General features: G+C 65.2%; 4 protein-coding genes across 4 annotated transcripts in view; 2 read left to right on the top strand and 2 right to left on the bottom strand.

Annotated features, from left to right (window-relative positions):
* On the bottom strand, positions 1–3,581 carry EMIHUDRAFT_470519 (hypothetical protein; the record flags this gene model as incomplete). Its single annotated transcript, XM_005767952.1, has 8 exons — positions 1–1,932; positions 2,005–2,179; positions 2,357–2,404; positions 2,562–2,675; positions 2,840–3,065; positions 3,141–3,197; positions 3,263–3,325; positions 3,448–3,581. Coding segments are annotated over 8 exons (2,749 nt in total), but the record flags the coding sequence as incomplete, so codon positions are not given.
* A 2,101-nt stretch (positions 3,582–5,682) lies between these two features.
* On the top strand, positions 5,683–6,453 carry EMIHUDRAFT_76186 (hypothetical protein; the record flags this gene model as incomplete). Its single annotated transcript, XM_005767953.1, has 1 exon — positions 5,683–6,453. A coding segment is annotated over one exon (771 nt), but the record flags the coding sequence as incomplete, so codon positions are not given.
* Positions 6,454–11,843: 5,390 nt separating this feature from the next.
* Positions 11,844–14,934, bottom strand: EMIHUDRAFT_459279 (hypothetical protein). The gene is made up of 9 exons (XM_005767954.1): positions 14,633–14,934; positions 14,373–14,506; positions 13,942–14,307; positions 13,342–13,742; positions 13,169–13,266; positions 12,918–12,946; positions 12,640–12,775; positions 12,498–12,581; positions 11,844–12,418 (listed from the first exon to the last, which is right to left on the bottom strand). The coding sequence occupies exons 1-9, from the start codon at positions 14,865–14,867 to the stop codon at positions 12,009–12,011; spliced, it is 1,893 nt and encodes a 630-aa protein (XP_005768011.1). The 5' UTR covers positions 14,868–14,934; the 3' UTR covers positions 11,844–12,008.
* A 2,897-nt stretch (positions 14,935–17,831) lies between these two features.
* Positions 17,832–18,495, top strand: part of EMIHUDRAFT_459280 (hypothetical protein) — a gene marked incomplete at both ends in the record, with an annotated part of 3,677 nt that continues 3,013 nt past the window's right edge. The window contains one exon of the mRNA XM_005767955.1: positions 17,832–18,349. Coding sequence (XP_005768012.1) covers positions 17,832–18,349 — 518 coding nt within the window. The remainder of the gene's footprint in view (positions 18,350–18,495) is intronic.

Below are 18,495 nucleotides of genomic sequence, written 5' to 3' on the forward strand. Positions count from 1 at the left end.
GCACAGCGTCCGCGTCCGTGAGGTAGGTGAGCAACGCCTCGACGAGGCCCGACTTCGCGAGCTCGAAGGTGGAGACGCCGTCGCCGACTTCGTCGAGCAGCGACGCGAGCTGCCGCAACGCGCGCACGTCCGCAAAGGTCGTCCACGACCCGGCGAGCGGCACCTTCGGGTTGACGGTCGAGTACAGCGACTCGTCCGAGAGTGAGGTGGCGAGCGAGCGCAGCTTGCGCAACGTGGCCGATCCCTCCCCCGACGTGACCGCCGCCGCGAGAGTCGGGTTGCTCGAAACAAACATCTCGTGGAATCGCGCCGCGCGCGAGGCGACGGACGCTGCAACCTCCTGCGCGGCCAGCGCAGCCGAGCTCAGGTGAGGCAGCCGCGGCGCCGGAGGCGGCATCGGCGCCGGCGCCGCGGCCGCTTCAGCGCGCGCGCCGCTGGACGCGGTCGAGGCAGCCGACGAGCGGCGCCGGTCCGCCGGCTGCCGCTCCGCCGGGGGCGGCATCGCCGCCGCTGCGGCGGCGGCGGCGGCGGCGGCGGAAGTGGCGGATGAAAGGGAGGAGGCGGCGGCATCGTCGGCGTCCGCCGGGCGCCCGTGCCGTGAGGTGCGTCGCGGCGCCTGGCTGGGCGGCGGCGCGGCGGCCGAAGGCGGCGGTGTGGGCCGGCTCGGCGTGCTCGAGGCTCCGCCCGAAGCACTTGAGAATGGCACCGCGGCCGCGGTCGCGCTTGCTGAAGCGGTGGCGGCGGCGGCGGCGGTGGCGGCGGCCGTGCCGGCGGCTGCGGGGGGCGGCGCCTGTGCCGCAAGGCGGCCGGCGGCGTCAAACACCCCCTCGCGAAGGAACTTGTCCGTGTAGACGGCGGGGAGCTTGGTCATGAGGATCTCGGCCATGTGGAGGGCGAGCAGCGCCGACGCGTGCTCCTGCGACGTGATGAGCGGCGCGAGGAAGGCGGCGATGGCGTGGCTCCGGACCATGTCGCGCAAGCCGGCGGCGGGGTAAAAGTGCAGCACCTTGGCCATGCACGAGAGGGACTTGGAGCGCACGCTCGCGTTGACCGCACCCGAGTGGACGTGCATGAAGAGCGCAAAGAGCCGACTCGCGTAGAGCTCCACGAGCTCGGGCTGGTCGAGCAGCGCCTGCTCGCGCTCGGTGGGCGTTCGCTCGCCGGCGCTGCTGTCGGCCACCGGCGCAGCTTCGCCCTCCGGGTTCCGCTTGGAGCGCCGCTTCGGCGCCAGCAGCCGCGCCGCGCCCGCCGAAAAGGGCGACCCCTTTGGGAGCGGCGGCAGCAGCTCGTGCGCGAGCGCGAGCACCTGGTACAACTGGTCGTGCGGCCGCGAGATTGCGGCGGCAAAGCCGCTGCCTTGCGAGGCGGTGGCGTCGGCGGAGAGGACGTCGTGCAGGGTCGACGACGCGTCGAGCTGCAGCAGCTGCTTGCACAGCGAGGCCGAACCGTGGCAGAGCGTCGCCAGCATCCGCAGCAGCATCGTGTACGTCGCGTCCGACACCGCCACCGGGGCGTCGGACTGGCCCGGCGACGCCATGCCACCCACCAGGCGGAGGACGTTCGGGAGGAGGCCCTGCGCGGCCAGCATCTCGAGCTGCGGCGCCGAGTAGGAGAACGCCTCGGCGAGGCGCGCGAAGGCGAGGCAGACGTTCTCGAGGAGCTTCTGGTCGTGGTGGGAGAGCAAGTTGGAGAGCAACGGCACCGAATCCGCCACCAAGTGCGCGCACTCGACCGGCAAGCCGCGGCACATGTTTGCCGCCGTGGCGACCGCGCGCCGCTGCACGCCCATCGCAAAAAAGTCGACGTACTGCAGGACGGCGAGCATGCCGCCGGCGCGGAGGACTGCGAGCGGGTGCTCCTGCGACAGCTTCTCCAGCGCGTGCAGCGCCTGCTCCGCCAGGTCAATGTACTCGATCGACAGGAGCCGCTCGCCTGTGCAGCAGTGGTGGGCCTCAGCGGCGCCGCGTGCTGGGTGCGCCTGGAGAGGGTTGGTGGGGCGCGCACAAAAGAGAGGCACGCCATCGAAGTGGACGATGGCGGCGGAGGAGGAGGGGATGGCGTCCATGAGGTGGCACAGTGCGCGCGAGGCGAGCAGCATCATGTCTGGGTTGTGCTCCTGCCGCAGCAGCGAGATCAGCAGCGGCGTGAAGACGTCGACGGACAGCGAGGACATGGACTCCTGGAGGGGCACGCGCGGGCGCATTCAGAGCCGCGATCTCGCGCGCCGGTTTTTTCCCGGCAGAGGCGGCAAGGGCGAGGCGGCCTGCAGGACACCGGCGCGGCTAGAGAGGGCGGCGGGGAGGCTGGCGAGGGGCCGGCGAGAAGCATAGGCGGTGCGGCTGGCACGCGCGCTCACCTCAGTCCCAATCGAGAGCACCTCGCAGAGCTCGGTGAGCGACGCGAGCTGCATGCCTGCATTGTGAAGACGCCAAAGTCTGGGCGGGAGTACGGTATCGTGCAGTGTGTTCAGAGGACCGGCCACGGAGTACATTGACTACGGCTGAGGCTACGGCTGAATAGAGTGCTCGTGGGAATGCACAGATCTGCATTCAGCATCTAAGCTGCATGCTCTCGTCGGGGCCCTTGAGGCCAGCGAGAATCGTCTTGAGTCGCCCGTGCGACGACGCACTCGGAAGCAGGTCGTCCAGACCGGCGCCGAGCTTCCGGAGGAGACCCTGCGACAAAAGGGGAGCAGGGCGAGTGCCGCATGGGGCGACTTGCGGCGACCGGCCTGGTTGCCCGCACCCACGATCCGCGGAGGGGTTGGCAAGCATAAGTGTGGATTTGCTCCCTCCGCTGCTCTGCCACTGCCACGAAAGGGTGGCGGGCGGCGCGGCACCTGCAGCGCGTGGGACGGCCCGCCCCAGGACGGCGCACCGGCGCGCGCACGCGCGGAGGACTCGTCGAGCATCTCGAGCGCCTCGCGCTCGGCCGCCTCGAGCGCCGCCTGCCGCGCCTCGGCGCGCTGCTGCGCCGCGCTCGGCTCGTGCGAAGAGCCACCGCCACTGCTCGAGGCGGCAGCCTCGTTTCCGCGCCGAGGCGCGTCACCAGCAGGCTCGTCCGCTCTGCAAGGTGCGGGAGTGGGGGAGATCGGCGGGAGAAACCACGGGCGTGGCGGACGGCGCGCGCGGGTGGCGCGCCTCTCAGATGTAGTGTCCATGCTCCGCTGCTTGCTCTTGCCCTTGTCGGATCGAGGCCTGCGCGCCCAGCAGCGTGTCAGGGCAAGGGCAACCGTGGTGCAGTGTGTTGCGTGTCTGTGCACCTCTTTGGCGCGGGCTGCGCCTCGCGCTCAGAGACGGAGCGCTTGCTGCTGCGCGTTGCCCGCCTGCGCGTCAGGCGGACGCGCGCGCGTGAGGACTGCTCGCTGCGCCGCGCGGTTTTCACACGCGTCAGGACGTCTCGCAGCGCGCGCGTTTCACGCGCGCCGGGACGTCCCGCTGCGCGCACACGCTGGCGCAGGGTGCGGGGTCCGGCTTTTGACTGCAGGTTGTGGCGAGTGGGCGCGCGCGCACGGGTGCGGGGTGCGGCACGCGCCCGCTGCCGGAAGAGCCGCCTGAGTCTTCCTGCCGCTTGGGGGGCATCCACTGGGCGCGAGCCGCGCGCAAAAGACCTGGGTGGAAGGAAAGGCGGCCCACAAAGAATTTGATGTGTCGTGGGCACGCTGTTGGCTCAATGCCCCCCGGGGCGCGCGGGTATTCTCTTGTCGTGGAAGATGGTGAAAAATAGAAACCTTGTCAGCAGAGTCCTCCTGCGGGAATGTACGTAAGAGCCACATACACTGAGAGAGAGAGAGAGACACTGAAAACTCTTCTCTCTGAATCACAAAAACAAAATCAAGCCATACAGAGCCACAGAAGAAACTTGTGGTGGCCAACAGCACAAGTTTGTGTGTGCAGGACGAGGCAGAAGAGAACGACGCGACAGAGGAGGAAATGACAAGGGAGAGAACGACGAGAGTGGGACGACTGCGAGGTGGCATGAAGGTCGCAGCGAGAAGCGGCGAGAGACTGCGAAGAGAGATAGGAAGAGGCAGACTCCCTAGGGTGGGCGACGGCTAGCGCACCACACACCTCTCCTTAAAATCCCTGTGTGGTGGCGGCGTGCCGTCCTCCCATCCCTCCCTTGGGTAGTTTTCTTTCTTTCTTTCTTTCTGTGTGTGCATCCACTTCGCGGCGACAGGTGCACTGCCTTGACAGTCAAGACAGAGACGCAAGCTCTCTCGGACAATCTCTCGCACGATATCTCGAAGCCAAGTCAGTGAGCGTGCAGTGATTACGGCAGTGATCACTCCCCATCCATCCATCCTCCATCCACTCCGAAGCTCGAGCTCCGAAGATTGAGAGAGATGTTGTTTCCTACGCGTGGACGCGGCCCCGGGCGGCGGCGGAGACAAACAACACCAAAGAATTTGATATTATCGATTTTGCCTCAGATTCTGCCTCAGACCAGCTCTCAGACTAAGGGAAACTCGCGAGTTTCCCAAGGTAGGGATCGAACTCAAGAGAAAACAGATGGAGCACCAAAGCCCTTTGGATTCCTTGGAAATTTCCGGAAACGCAAAGACCAAAGTGCTGGGGAGCGACCCTCTCGTTTCCCTTTTGTTTGCCGGAAAAGTATGTACTGGCCAAATTACTCCCCATCCATCCGAAGCTCGAGCTCCGAAAAGTGCGAAGATTCGCTCACCGGCACTCCGACGCGCACTTGGAGCACTTGGAGTGCAGGTGGCAGCCTCACATCCAGGGCCGGGGAGCTAAGAAGCGCACCCAGCGGGCCAGATGCTCGGGGACGGGTTGCGGGCAAGAGAGCCCTAGCCCTGCGCTAGAGTTATTTGTTTGTTGCGCTGTAAGCGGGAGGGCCCCTGTAATACAGCGGCTGTAAGGTTGGCCTGTACCCATGTTTTCGGAACCCACCCAGATGGGAGATGAAAACGAGAGGGTTCCCCTTTTAACTGACAAAAATCGGGGAAATCGGCAAAGACCAAAGACACCAAAGTACCCATTGAAGTACCCAGGTATTTTGTCCACAGAAAACCGGCAGCAGTCCTCCTCCGGGAATGTACCTGGGTACTTCAATGGGTATTTTGGCTGGGTATTTTCCAGGCTTACCCGGGGCTTTTCTACATACACACATAGGTAGGACACACGCTTTCTTTGCCAGTGATAGTCAGGGCCGCCGTCCATCAGAGCTCCAGTAAGCTCGGAGACACCCCATTAGTCGCGGCTCGACCTCTTTGAGCACTGCCTTCCCGGCGGGTCGGCTGGAGAGCCTCTAGCGCGTCGGAGTGCCGGTGAGCGAAACTCTTCGGAGCTCGAGCTTCGGAGTGGATGGAGGATGGATGGATGGGGAGTGATCACTGCCGTAATCACTGCACGCTCACTGACTTGGCTTCGAGATATCGTGCGAGAGATTGTCCGAGAGAGCTTGCGTCTCTGTCTTGACTGTCAAGGCAGTGCACCTGTCCGCGAAGTGGATGCACACAAACGTTGTGCTGTTGGCCACCACAAGTTTCTTCTTCACATAAACGCACAACCCCGGGCCCCGAAATCGCACAGTGACAGTCAGACATGCAACACGGGGTCCCAGGGAAGGCAAGCAAAACCCTTATCGCGCGCGCTTTATGCCGACTCTTCACACGAACCTGGCTGCGCGGCCCACCCGCTCTCTGGAGGGCCGACGAATTGAATGCCGCTCTCGGACTACCACGTCATCGGCCTAGTGGGCGAGGGCTCCTTTGGCAAGGTGTACAAGGGGCGCCGCCGCTACTGCGGGCAGGTCGTCGCCATCAAGTTCATCCCGACCGTAGGCCACAGCGCCGCCGAGTTGGCGGCGTTGCGGCAGGAGAGGGACATTCTCCGGACGCTGCGCCACCCAAACATCGTGCAGATGCTCGACTGCTTCGAGACGGAGGACGCACTCTGCGCCGTCACCGAGTTTGCGTCGGGCACCCTCTTCGAGGTGCTCCAGGGCGACACTGCGCTCCCCGAGGCGGCGGTCCTGCCAATCGCGGCTCAGCTCGTCGACGCGCTCCACTACCTGCACTCCCACCGCGTGATCCACCGCGACATGAAGCCACAAAACATCCTGCTCGGCGCCAACTCGCGCGTCATGCTCTGCGACTTTGGCTTCGCTCGCGCCATGTCGCAGCAAACCACGGTGCTCGCATCGATAAAGGGCACGCCGCTCTACATGGCGCCGGAGCTCTTGCAGGAGCAGCCTTACGACCACACAGCCGACCTGTGGGCGCTGGGCGTCATACTGTACGAGCTCTACGTCGGCCGGCCGCCGTTCGACACCCACAACTTCTTCGCGCTAGTCTCGATGATTGTTTCGAAAGACGTCTCGCGGCCGGAAAACGCCTCGCTCCCCTTTGGCTCGCTCCTCGAAGGTCTGCTCACCAAGGACCCGCGCCGGCGCCTCTCGTACCCGGCGCTGCTCCACCACCCCTTCCTCCGAGGCCCTTGCCAGCAGCGGACGCCAGCCGTGGTGCCGCACCACGCGCTCGCGCTGCGCGCCAACTTTCCCGGCGCCTTCCTCTCTGTCCTGCCGGTCGGCTGCCGCGATGAGGAGGGCGCGGCCACGCGCGGGGCCCACGCCGAGGCGCCTCCGGGTCCCGAAGGGGGGGGTCCTGTGCGAGCGGCTCTCGCGCCCGGCCTCGAGCACGCGGCACAGACGTGTCCTCCAGGCCTCGCACAGACGTCTCCTCCCGGCCTCGAGCACGCGGCACAGACGTCTCCTCCCGGCCTCGAGCACGCGGCACAGACGTGTCCTCCCGGCCTCGAGCACGCGGCACAGACGTCTCCTCCCGGCCTTGAGCACGCGGCACAGACGTGTCCTCCCGGTGGCGGTGCAAGCGGCGAGCGCAGTACCTCGCCGCGGGAGCCGTCGAACCCGAGGTCTGGGTCGAGGCCACGGGACACGCCGCAGGAGGAGGTTGGACGCTTGCTCGACTCGCTCCGCACGGCTGGCAGCGCCGCAGAGGCGCGGGTGCTCCGGCGGCTCCTCTCCCTCGCCGCCTCGATTGACGGCGCCACGGCCCTCTGGTCGCACCGTGAGCGATGGGGGGCTCTCGAGGCGCCGCTGTCGCGCCGGCTGTCGGGCGTGGACGGGGCGGCGCCGGACGTGGCCGTCTTGGCGGCCGCACAGCTGTGGGCTGCGCTGCTGCGATGGCCCGAGGCACGCCGCTGCTCGGCTTCGCTTTTGCTCCGCCACCGCCTCGACGCGTCGCTCCTCGCAGCCATCGAGCCGAGCCGCCTGCGCAAGTTGAGCTCGGCTTCCAGGGGCGGAGCGTCGAGCGGCCGCTTGCTGCGTGCCGTCTCGATCGCCGTCTACGCTCCGTTCGGAGAGGGCGGAGAGGAGGAGGAGGAGGCACTCGTCGCGCTTCAGCAGGTAGCCGGAGATACCTGAGATTCCCGAGATACCCGAGCGACGTAGCACGGCTAGTGTCTTGTGTCGCTGATAGAGACGGCCGCTGCGAGATCGCAAAGACGCAGCCCAGAGATATAGCCGCGAGAGAGCCGAGATAGGCACGCATTCACCCTGCAATCAGGCGTTGCATGAGGCGGGCCTGGTAAAGACGCTGCTGCGGGCGCTGGCCGAGGCGTCACCGCACGACCGCGAAGTCAGCGTGAGCTTGCTGGCGCGGCTGGTGCTCGGGTCGCGCCACTTTCTCCGGCAGCTTCTTTGCGACGGGCAGTGCGGCGATCAGGGTGGCGAGCCGTGTGACGGGCGATGCGGTCTGACCGCTGCTGCCGCCGCCGCTTGCCTCGATCCGCGTTGCTCGGCCGCTTCTCTCGTCAATGCCCTGCTGCTTCTCTGCCACGCGGCTCGCGCAGCTAGAAGCTGCATACGTGCTCATGTGTTCGAACAGCGCTCGAGAGGACACGTATTCCGCTGTATTCGACCGTAATCCGCCGTATTCGACCGCATTCCGCTGTATTCACTGTATTCGTACCCCTCCTCTTCACGCGGTGCTCTGACCACTCTGCACAAAACCGCATTCCCGCCTTGGGTGTTGATACTGATGTCGGCGTATCTTCACAAGCAGGCGCGCGCAGCCGGCTCGCGGCGCGACGTTGCAGGCGCGGCAGCAGCGGCGTGCCTTACTGGCCCGGGCGCGACGACGTCGGCCGCCTCAGCCTCGCCGCCCGACGGGGATTGGACGGGGATGCTGCTGCGGGCGCGCTTGCCGCAATGCTTAACGCCGCTGCTGCGACATGACGAGCTGGCCGTGCGCTCCAAGGCGTGCACCCTCGTCGGCACCCTTTGCCGTTTGTCGTCCGCCTTTTACGAGCCCGTGCGCGCAGCCGGCCTCCCGCCCCTCGTCGCTGCGTGCGGCACGCACGAAGTCTCGTCACTGAGGCGGGCGGGGTCCTTCGCGCTCGCTGAGGTGGCTCGACTTGAGCGCCTCACATGATCGCTCCATGTGTTTGCCCCTTCGAGCTTTTGTGATGCATGCACATGCACGTGCGCATGTGCATGTGCATGTGTCGCACACACGACACGTCGATACATGAATTGTGCGCGCGTCTCACATTTCATGCATGTGTTCTCATTTTTGCACGCGGAGACAGGCCGCTAGGGAGTGGCAGTGGGGTACTTTTTTGCTTCACTTTCTAGTGCTATTTGTTATTTGCCATTGTGTCTTTTGCTGGCCCCTGCCCATACAGCTTTGATCCGTTTTGACGTCGATACCGTCGTGATAGACATGCTGCGGCTGTGTGCCTCTCAAATGTTGGAGAGAACGAAATCGAGCACGTTCCCCGCCATGAAGAGGCCAAGCAGCTTGGCAAAAGCAACCCGCCGCCGCCTTCGGCCGGCAGCTCGATCGTGCTGGTTGTAGAATGATCCGGCGAGCGCGTGCAGCAACGTGGGCTCAGAGGAGAGGGCGCCGTACAGCGGAGCGAGCCGCGGCGTCGCCACCGCCTCCGCCTGGAGCGCCGCGTGGACCGCCTTTGGGTCGTTTACCTACGCCATAGAGTACCGCGTGAACACGAGGGATACGAATACAGCAAAGGCCGCCAACCACGGCCGAATACAGCCAAACACGTGTCCTCTCGAGCGCCAGTCGGAATACAAGAATACGTCGCCAGCTTCTAGGGTCGCTCACCGCGGCGCTCGCTGCGGCGAGCATCTCGGGAGGGGCAGGCGGGCTGGACCGCAGCCGCGCGAGTAGTCCCGCCGCGAGCCGGCGTGGCAGCGACCTTTGCGTCATCTCGGTGACCAAAACCGCCGCCGCTGCCGCCGCACCAGAGGGCGGTGGCGGGCCGCGTTGCAACAGGCCCGCCAACCCAGTCCGCCCACCGAGCGAAGCAAGGTGGGCAGCCTCGGCCTCGGTGTGCAGCGTGCTTCGCTCGAGCAGGCCGCGCAGCAGCGGCACCGCCACCGCCGCCACCGTGCGGCTCGCCGCCTCGAGCTCCACCGCACTGGGGGGCGCTGAAGGCGCAGCCGCGCCCGCGGGAAGGGAGGCACGGGAGAGAAGCAACTCCGTTTGCAGAGCGCGAGACGTGTCGCCCGAGCCGAGGTCGAGGGACACGTCGAGCAGCAGCGCGACTGGCACGCCGCCGCCGCCGCTGCCGCCGCCGTTGGTGGCAGCCCGGGCCACGAGCGCCTCCCAAGGCCAGTCCCGGACGACGGTGAGGGCAGCGGCCATGCGCATGGCGTGCACCGTCAGCAGCTCCTCCTCGGACAGGTCCTCGGCCGGGAGTGGCTGGTCCTGCGCTGCCTCCACCGCTTGTCCATCGCCCCCTAACGGAGCTGCTCCGCCCGCGGCTGCCGCATGCACCGCCGCGTTGTGCTGCGCCACCGGCGCCGATCCCCCACCGAGTACGGCCGCGGGGGTGGCCGGCCCCGCCGTCTGTGCCGCCGCCTCGGCCATCGCCGTCTGGTGCTCGGCTGCCACCGCCGCCTTGGCTGCTGCTGGAGCAACTTCCGCCGCCGCGGATGCCATCTCGGCAACACTCACCGAGCGCGCGAGCGGCGCGGTCTGCAGCGCGGTGAGTGCGGGCAAGGCGTCGTCCACCGCGGCGCTCAGTGCACTGGGACTAGCCAAGGTGCCCTGGGTCGCGTGCTGCACGAGTGCCGCTTCCACCGCCCGCTCCACAGCAGCCCGCACCGGCTGTGGTGGCGGGCCGAGCGCCAGCAGGAGCGAGTCGAAGCGGCGACGGCGCGCGACGGCGCGCGACATCTCCATCTCGTCGGGGCCGCCGAAGATGGAGCGCCGGCCCACGCGCAGCAGGGGTCGGGCGTGCCCAATTCGAGCTGAGGCCACTGCAGCGGGCCGCGGCAAAGCCCTGGCGAGCACATGCCGCAGCCTTCCCATCCCTCACGTCTCCGCCGACAGCCCACTTCTCTTTTTCCCCGCTTTCGGGTTTCATCGGCTGGTTACCACGAGAAAGGTGGGAAAGTAGGATTTCGTGAGCGATTTAGCCTAATGTGTAGTGTACTAACTAGAGATTTAAGATTCATCCTGGACATGGGAGAATTAAAAAAGAAACGCAGCCAATGATACAATCCGCGTGTGGTGGCGGAGTGCCGTCCTCCCATCCCTCCCTTGGTTTGTCTGTCTTCTTTGCTTCTTTCTACACGGGGCAGAGAAGAAGAATTTTACCATCAAACTCCCTCGCACGACCGACACTAGCGTCTAGCGACTAGGCACGGGACTGGCGCGACAAACAAAACGAATACAACATGTACATGCACATGCACATGCACATCATGTGTTGTTTGGTACTCTAATGGCGCGCACTGGCACTAACACGAGAAGAAGATTGGAAGGGCTTGGAAGAAGGGTGACAGGGCGGCCGCGGCCCCCCGCGAGTAAGCGCAGTGGGGTTGTGTGGCAGCCTGGTTCTGAACTTTTCGTTGGTGAGTCTGGCAGAAACATTCGAGAGAGAGATTTTCAGCAATACCTTAACGAGAGGTTACAGGCGGGGTAAGAAGCGGGAGATCGGCGGGAGCTGCGGACGTCAATACCAAACAACTCTAACACTCGTAGATTTTTACAACAAACTCGGTCTCACGACTTTTCACGCGGGACTGGCGCGCAGTGGCGGTGAACCTTCTTTTGTACTAGGCTAGGATTGAGAGCAGCCTCGCTCTCAATCCTAGAAGTCGAAGGATTGTGAGCAGCACTCCTCGCAATCGTAGCATCTCTGTGCGATTGTGAGCGCCTACGCTCGCAATCCTACATCTTCTAGGACTAAGAGCAGCCCTCACGCGATTTTAGAAGAGCAGGGTAGTTTTGAATGGCCCGTGAGGCCCCCCGCGCGCCTGCTCTCAAGGGCTGTTGGGACATGTTAGAGCGTGCTTGAGCTTGAGCACTTGAGCACTTGATAGGGTCGATTCCGCATGGTACGGGACCCCTCAGAGCGTGCTGGCAACCAACGCCCGGAGCGGGCGTGCATGGTGCATGCGGCAGCGGCTATCACAACTACACTTCATGCCTACTAAGCTACGCAAGCAGACTCCGTAGCGTGTTCGGTGCAGCTTTCCCCCGCACCACACAGATCACAGTCACAGACAGCCACAGCGTAAAAGAGACTGTGTGAGACGCTGGGGACACTGGTGGAAACAGGTCGTGTGTTTCGTTTGTATGCGTGAGCGATTGAGCGCGACCGTCGCAGGCAGGGCCAGGGCGCAGGGGCAGAGGGGTGTGGATGTTGAGATCGACGCGACGACACCCGACAGACGACACCGCCCCCTCCTCGACACCCCTCACCACACTTTGAAGTTTGATCTTGTCACACTGGTCACTGCCCCCGCGACGCGCGAGAGCGCAGAGCGGCGAGCGAGCAGCGAGGACCCGACCGAGTAGCGAGTTCGGAGAGTTGTTCGTTTTCCGTACAAGGCCTAACGGAGGGCACGCGTCTGGCGCCTCGCAAAATAAACGTACAAATCACAAATCACACAAAGGGAAGGAATGGGGACACCCCGCGCTTCGCCGCTTCGCGCTCGCGGACACAAACAAAACACCGTGGCCAGACATGATACAGAGAGTGGCGGCACGTTGGTCAAGTCTCTGCCCAATCGTCTGGTGCCCCGGCAGGCCTCACCCACGCGGGGGGGTGGTCTTCCGCCTTGGGCGACTCGCCTTCCCCGCGGGCGACCGTCCACGCGCCCGCGTCGGCCGCCGCCTTTTGGGCAAGCAGCTCCGCCCCGTCCCCCTCGCCCGCCGCGCGCTTCTTGGCCGCCGCCGCCTTGTTCTTGACATAGCGCTTGCACGAGGCGCGCCGCTGCTGCGGCGTGGTGCGCACGAGGTATGTGTGAATCACAGCTGCAGCCACGGCGCACCAGACGCTGCCGACGAGGAGGGGTAGGCGCATCGATCCCGAAGCCGACGCGGCGGGGCCGATCACGAGAGAGACGAGCAGCTCGGGCAGGCAGAGGAAAAGGTTCATCGTCGCCATGTACTGCCCCGCGCCTAGCTGACACGGCCATACTAAGCGTGGTATCGGCGCGACACAGTGGCGACAAGTGGCGCGTGACACGAAGTGCCGCACGCGTCCAGTGTCGCCCATCTACCCCTGCGCCGGAGGACTCAGCGGCGGCGCGGCCGACGATGGCATAGGGGATGACGAGGAAGCCTAAGCATGAGGCGCCATCGAGGTTCAGCCTAGGTGTACCGAGATGCATACCGCGAACGGGGCATGATGGGTCGGCGGCCAGCAAAGGGCAGTCCGAGGGCGGCGATCGCGGCGATCGCGGGGCCGGGGGTGGCGATGCTGGTGCCGAGGAGGATCAGCAGCAGCGTGTGCATAAGCTCAAGGCAGAGGAAGACCTGGGTGCGGACGGGTAGGGACACGTCGGGGAGGGCGCGGGAGGGGATATCTTGGGGATCTGGCCGCTCGAGGGGGGCGGGGGAGGAGGGCCTCCGACTCGCCAAATTGCCTCATGGCGGCCGGCAGAGCCGGCGCGCAGACCAGCGTGACGAGCGAGGCGAGAGTCATGCCTGTCAGAGGGATCGTGGAGATGAAGAAAACGGCCGGGGGGGGGCGAGGCGAGCGGGCGAGTCGTGCCGAGCGAGCAAGCGCGCGTCCCCTCGTTGTACGCGTGTTTAAGCGGGTCGTCCTCGGGAAGCCATGGGTCGGGCGAGCCGCCTATCGCAGAGGTACGCTCGAGTGCAGAGGCGCTCTCGTCACAGAGGCAAGCACGGACGGTGTCGTCGGGCCACCGTAGACGGACCCGCCCATAAAGGCAGGAAGGTACATCCACGTGATGAACCAGCCGACGAACATGGAGAAGAGTGTGGCAAAGGTGGCGCGCACGTGCCTGCGGTGCGTGCAAAGTCAGGATGTGTGTGAGCACCCCGTCTCGTGCAGTGGACTCCGAACATCGCGTGAACACCAGGTGCTACGAACATGGCTGATCGCCGAAGGCAGCTGAGACCACTCAACCGAATAGGTGTCCTCTCGACTGCCGACGCAATCACGGGTCTGCAAGCCGCATCTAGTGGAGCGGCTCCGCGGCATCGACGGGATCCGCCGCAGCGAGTCGATCAGCGGCCGTAGCGGATTGGCCGTCAGCGGCGTCGCCAGTGCGCGCGGATGGGGTGGCGGCTCGACAAAGCTCAGCTGGTTGGCGAGCTGCGTCGCCGCCATCGCAGCGATTGAGAAGGCGAAGATGGCGCGGCAGTCGGCGAAGAGGGCGCGACGGCCCGGAAGCACGTGCGCATCGACGAGTAGGTTGGTTTCGCCGGGCGCAAAGAAGGACGACCAGTCGAGCGAGCCGAAGAAGAAGCCCGAGACCTTGCCGAGCGAGTCCCAGACCGAAAACATGCTGTTGGCGAGCGCCTGGCGGCGCCGCGACCTCGGCTCGCATCTCGGCCGGATCTCGGGACGAATCTCGGCTAGAACATGGCGGGATCTCGGCTGCGCTCTTGTCGGGGAGGATGTTTCCGGGGATGCTAGCGCCATGCGCCTGCTGGTGCGGCGGCGACATGTCCACCACGAGCGTCCTCGCGGGTCCCTGCAGCGCGTTGAGGAAGAAGTCGGCCGCCCAGAAGGAGGCGATCGCGACCCACAGAGCCGCCGGGTGGTAGCCCCCACCCTCCGAGAGGGTCGCCTCGAGCTCACCGTTCAGCAGCTCCCCCAGCTCCGCGGGCGGGAGCGCGTGGGCGGCGCCCGAGCCGGTCTCGGGGAGTGCCGTCTCGGCGAGGAGGGCGGCATCGTCGGGGTCGCCGAGGAGTAGGCCGATGTTTGGGCTAAAGGCCATCGTGATGGAGGAGAGGGAGAGGCCGAGCATGCCGCACCACATCCAGAGCCGCCGCTTGCCGGGGAAGAAGCGCGACTCGGAGTGGGTGCGGTCGGAGACCTGAGGGGCGGGAGGGGGCGTGGGCCGGGCAGCGTGCGGGCTGTGGCGGCGGCCTTAGCTCGCGCCTGCCCAACGAGCGGCTGCACGACGAGGCCAGAGACAGGCCCCGCGAGCCACGCCACCGAGAGCAACCACGGGGCGAGGCCGAGCTGCTGCAGGATCGGAGTCACCTTGGCGTACTGCGCCCCCCATGCGATCCCTTTGGAGGGCGAGCGAAGACGAGGGGTGAGGGCGAGGGCGTGCGAGGGGAGTGGTTGGGAGCGGGGGGGAGGGCGGGAGAGTGAGCCAGGGAGGAGAGGGGGAGGGAGCGGGTTGGAGATCACACCGATGCCGTACATGGGCGACGTCAGCGCGAGCAGCGCGCGGACGGAGCGCGTCGGGGGCACCGGCGGCGCGTCGGTGGGGCTGGATTCCATCGCCTGCAGCTCCAAGTCGCACGCGGCCACTGCCCGCTCCTCCTCCTCCAGAGCAAACCTCAGCTGCCTCACGCGCTCCGAATGGGCGTTGCGGCGAGACAGTGGTGAGCCGGCGGCCGGCTCGTTCTCGGCCCGCGCTGCCATTGCGGCAGCGGTGCAGGGCGCCAACCGTGACGGCCTCAATCCCGGAGCAACGTGGTAATACAAGGGCCCTGCACGGGGCGGCGCGCACAAACTTCGGCGGATCACTGCCTCACTAGGTACTTTTTTTTTTGAGAGCGCCTTCGTTGTTAATAGTACAAGCTTTTTTAAAGCAACTAAATCCTTTTCGCAGCGGCTTACTTAGGCGGCTCCACGTGGTGCACCTGTCTGTGTTAGTGTTAGACCTAAAGGTCGGCGCTTCGACCAACTAGGCCACCTTTTGCGCAAAACCTCCGAGAGAAGCTCCTGTCTGGTGAGCACTTCCACTTGAGCACTGGATAGGGTCGATTCCGCATGGTACGGGACCCCTCGATCGTCTCGCCCTCCCTCACCGGGGTGTTCATCGGGGGGGGGGGTCATAACAAACACGGTACAGGATCGAGGTGCACGCTGCCGAAGCAGTGTCGTCCCCCCTCTCCCCGACGGCGATGGCGGTGTGACCGATCGAGCTACAAGAGGAACTTGTTCAGCAGGATCCGGGGTAGTCAGATGCACTACCTCACTGGGCATGAGACCACCGTACGACGCCCCCCGTCACCGTCTCGGGTTTGCGTGGAGTCGAACCACTCCGGGATGGGCAAGCCCATCAATTTTCACTATGTTTCTCCCCTGCACCTGCAGGGGATGGCGGGAGAGGGGTTCATCTGGTTAATTGTCAGAATTCCTGTTGTGCAAGAGGGGAGGGGGCTCTGACGGAGTGTGTGGCGGGAGAGGGCAGGGAATGGGCGCGGGGGAGGGGGGAGGGGGGGGGGGGGGGGGGGCTCACCCCTGCAAAAAGCTTCCAATAATAATAGTAACCAAAAAATTTTGCCCGGCCGGGCATGAAGTCCGTTTCCATCTGGAGGAGACGGGGCAACCCCGTCCCTCCGTGAGGACCAAATCAGGTTCACATTTTCCTAACCGGAGGGGATGTTGACCTTTAGCTCTTGGGGCCCCAAGGGCTTTGGTTTTTTCCCATCAGACCACTCGGGCAACTTTTACCAAATGCCAAAGTTGCACTTTACCACTCGGGCAAATTCGATTGCATTTTACCACTCGGGCAAACTCGATGAAACGACGGTACGACGGACGGAAAACGCGTTCGCGACTGCTCGCCGGAGAGCTATGCATGGAGCGGCCGGCGCGCCGCCGCAGCTCACCGATGGAGCCTGCGCCGCGGCTCAATCCACTGACGCAGCAGCATTGCGGCACATTCTCCGAGCGCGGCCTCTGGCGGTGCGAGTGCACAGAGATTGAGCAAAAGTCGACAAAACCACTGATCTGTGTGCAACGGATCTCCATGGCGGTCGCGCGCAGCGAAAGGACAACCGCAGGCCTCGGATGCTCGCCCGGATGCGGCCCCACCGTGCGAGTTGCAGACCCGGAGGTGGCCGACCCAGCTCACACCCAGAGAGGCCATGCCCAGGGTCAGGCATAAAAGGGGGGTGTTTTTCCGTCCGTCCAACACCTCAAAATGTCTGTTTTGTTAGACCTAAAGGTCGGCGCTTCGACCAACTAGGCCGGAGGGGGGGTCGGCCTTGAGAGCTTACGGGTGGTCTCACCGCGCCAGAGGCTCTGCCTGAGGCTCTGCCTCTCCTCTCGGGGATTGAACTGAGGAAGGGGGGGGGATCCTCCCTCTTCCCACCATCGATGCCGGGGCTCAACCAATCTGGAGAGGTCGTTACCATTCCTCCATACATCCTCCCGGCTTCATCGGCGGGCGTCTGGGAGTGTGTCGTCAACTGGCCGGTGGTCTTTCAGTGTGGTGGGGTGGGTTTCGAGACCGTTCAGCGTCGATGCCGCCTTACTCACCTGTTCCCCGCTGGCGCGACCCCGCGCCGGCCAGCGGAGCAATTGCCCGCTCGGTCACCACCCCCGCCGGCGCGACGCGATCCGATCGACGCCGCCGCCGACGGGGCCGCCGGCACGGAGTATATTCCGTCTTCGCCGGTCGGGGTGTTGGTCCGGACATGGGCGACGCGACCACTGCCCTGCTCCAAAGGCCAGAGACCAGAGGCCAGTGCAGGTGGTCGCGCCGCCCCGCCCTGCGTCGCCCGCCGCCGCGCCGCGCCGCCGCCTCGCGTCGCCATGTACCGTGCCCAGCACCACGCCCCACCTATTTCGGAGTGAGGGCCGTAGCCCCAAGTGCCCCATCTCGCACGCTCTGGCCTGTGTCTGGTCTTAGCGTTATTTTGAGAGTAGACTCGAGTTGCCCCCTCGTCAGTCCTGCACGAAGCTTCCGCTCCGAGAATACGTACGGAATACAAGAGGGGTGGCGAATACGTCAGAAGTAAGTACGTAAGGCGATACGGAATACAAGGGGGGTGGCGAATAACGGCGTCACTTGAAGACGAGCAGAAAAGAAAAGACCCACCCACGGGACGCTTGAATTGACAGAGGCCTCAACCCTCAACCAAGTGGTTGACAGACCCCTTCAACCCCTCAACCACGCGGAATGGCTGTTCACACCCCCCGCGCAAAGGTCTGAACACATTCTTGTGAACCATTCATGTCGTCTTCTTTAGACGCCTGGATGCTGCATTTGACGCGCCGTTTTTACGAGTACTTGCTTCAGCTACGTGCGTGAATGGGAGGTGTGATGCAAAGCCCGGAGGAGCGCTGACAGCCATCGAAATCCCCCGCACGGGGGGGTCCCGCTGGCCGACGTCATGGAGAGAGTCTCTCTCTCTCTCGACGTCATGGTCGTCCGCGGCTGAGCCCTGGCTGTCAGGCTGTCAGGTGCTGTCAGGTGATTCTGTCGGTCTGTCGGGCACTCTTGGGACTCTCAACCTGTTGGCACGCGCGAACTGCGAGTCCCATAGCGGGACTGTGGCCCTTTTTGCCCTCACTAAAAGACGAGCAAGAAAGAAAAGACCGCGCCGCGCGCTTGAATTGTGTGCGTCGCGCTGGCCCTTCACGAGTCACGAGATGAAGCCCTGCGCCGACGTCCACCCGGGCGGCGCAGCGGGCGGAGCGCAGCGGCCCAGACAGACAAAGTCGAGGCAGTCCGTGCTCAACCTGCGGTCGCAGCTGAGGCTGTGCATCGAGGAGCGGTCCTCCGCGCAGCCGCCGGCCGGGGCCCTGGAGGGGGAGGCCCCTCTCGTTGACGTCTCCAACAAGCTGCGAACGTCACCGTCGCCTCGCGCTCTCAACCCCGACCCTCCCGAGCCGTACCTCCACGCCGCAGCGCCGCCGCCTCTCTTGGTGGACACGCCGCAGGCAGACGCCTTGCCCGCATCGCGCACAATCGACTCGTGCAGCAGCGATCGGCGCCGAATGGCTGCCATCCCACCGCAAGCTGCGCCATGGCGCGGCATCGCCGCGGATGCGGTCGCTTTTATCTCGTACGCGCTGGCAGAGGCGCTCGAGGCGCGGGAATGCGTCGATGCGGCGGCTGCCACCGGCGACGCGTCCGCCCGCGGCGAGGCGATTCGCAAGGCGTCTCGGTCCCTGCTTGGCCTCTGCTCGAGGCGTCTGCTCGCCTGCCCCACGTCGCCCGCCCTCGCCGCTTGCGCTAGCCAAACCGCCTGCTCAAGAGCCCGTTCCGGCCGCCCGCCTCCGTCCCCGCCCTCTCGCTCCGCGCCCCCACTGC

Source organism: Emiliania huxleyi (assembly GCF_000372725.1).
Source record: "Emiliania huxleyi CCMP1516 unplaced genomic scaffold EMIHUscaffold_471, whole genome shotgun sequence".
Classification (NCBI taxonomy): Eukaryota; Haptophyta; order Isochrysidales; family Noelaerhabdaceae; genus Emiliania; species Emiliania huxleyi.